At 49.1% G+C, this 1,266-nt stretch overlaps 1 protein-coding gene across 1 annotated transcript in view; it reads left to right on the top strand.

The window, feature by feature from the left end:
• Window positions 1–1,266, top strand: part of CSUI_011049 (cytoplasmic protein) — a gene marked incomplete at its 3' end in the record, with an annotated part of 1,698 nt that continues 432 nt past the window's right edge. Inside the window, exon 1 of the mRNA XM_068071150.1 lies at window positions 1–427. Within this exon, the coding sequence (XP_067916874.1) occupies window positions 301–427 (127 nt within the window). The remainder of the gene's footprint in view (window positions 428–1,266) is intronic.

Raw genomic sequence — 1,266 nt, 5'->3', positions numbered from 1 at the left:
GGGGCTTCTGCTCTTAGTCTCCCATGTCAGTGACGCGAACAATCAGCACAATCGGTTTGCATCAATCGGGCTTTTCCTCGGGTGACTTGAGCAACTCCTTCCTACATAGCGTCAAGTTTTTGTTCCCCTGTGCAAAATTGCACTCAAGGTGCGACCTGTAACTCTGGTTTCACTGTACGAAGAGCCGTTTCTGTTGCGACACAACACAACCCGACCTTCGTTCTACGTCTCCGGTGTGTGATCGCTGGTTGCCTGGCGTGCTACACTGACTAAAGGGTTTCTCCTTTCTCTTTTTTCAAGATGCTTAGCGGGATTATCGGCGGCCTCTGGCGGTCCTCCAGCCCTTCGGTTGATGAGGCGCGCACGACGGCTGGCAGTCCATGCACGAGGTCACTCAGCAGTGCTGAGGATCTAAGCAGAGCTCGTGGTAAGTTCTTCAGGCGGACATCCTTATCTAGGACCCTTTAGCAAGCTTATGTCTATTTCTCGTCTACTGTGAATCTGCTCCACAGTTCACGATACGGTGTGAGTTCTCTCTTGTCACCTCGGGAGAAAGCCGCATGTGACCCGTCTAAGGGGACCTAATTGTTGTGTTTCTTTCTCGAGAGAACTTCACTAACTCATATTCTTCAATTCATTTTAGACTCTCTCCTCCCCTCTAGGACCCTAAGAAAGGATTCCGAATGTACATCTACATGGAAGGAGGTCTACACTAGTACGTTTCTACCCTATTGCAACCCTATCACGTGAACACGCGACATGCACATTCCTTCCTTTTCAAGGACTGTACAGCCTCTGATACAGAACACGAAAGTGTCGTCGTTTTGGCGTGTCCATTCGACTACAATCCGATTGCATATCTCCTCGATGAGTTCACCTACTTGCGTGCTGCTGTGGTGTACGTACATTTTACAAGGATGAACTGTGTATACGAGAAGTATATTCCCTTCGGTGTGTTGCTCCACCTTCCCCCCTGTCCCCCAGAGCATTATGAGAGTAGAGGGGGAGACGAATGAAGATGCAGTTTCAAACTGCCTACACGGAAAATTCCTTCATTTTCACGCGTCACATCGACTGTGGCGCGCCCTGGGTTGCACTCGTAGTTCCTCGCACATCACGCTGAAGTTTGGCTTGTCTACGCAACACACAAATCATGTTAAGAGGTGAGCTAGTCATGTCCCCTGAATACAATCAGTTGTAGAACGTTTCCTCTTCGGCTGCATCTGTGACCCTGTGTATGTACCCCATACATACATACATACACAT

The sequence above is a fragment of the Cystoisospora suis genome (genome assembly GCF_002600585.1).
Source record: "Cystoisospora suis strain Wien I chromosome Unknown contig_9441, whole genome shotgun sequence".
NCBI lineage: Eukaryota > Apicomplexa > Conoidasida > Eucoccidiorida > Sarcocystidae > Cystoisospora > Cystoisospora suis.
The sequence above is the reverse complement of the archived record's forward strand: the minus strand, read 5'-3'. Positions and strand labels throughout refer to the sequence as shown.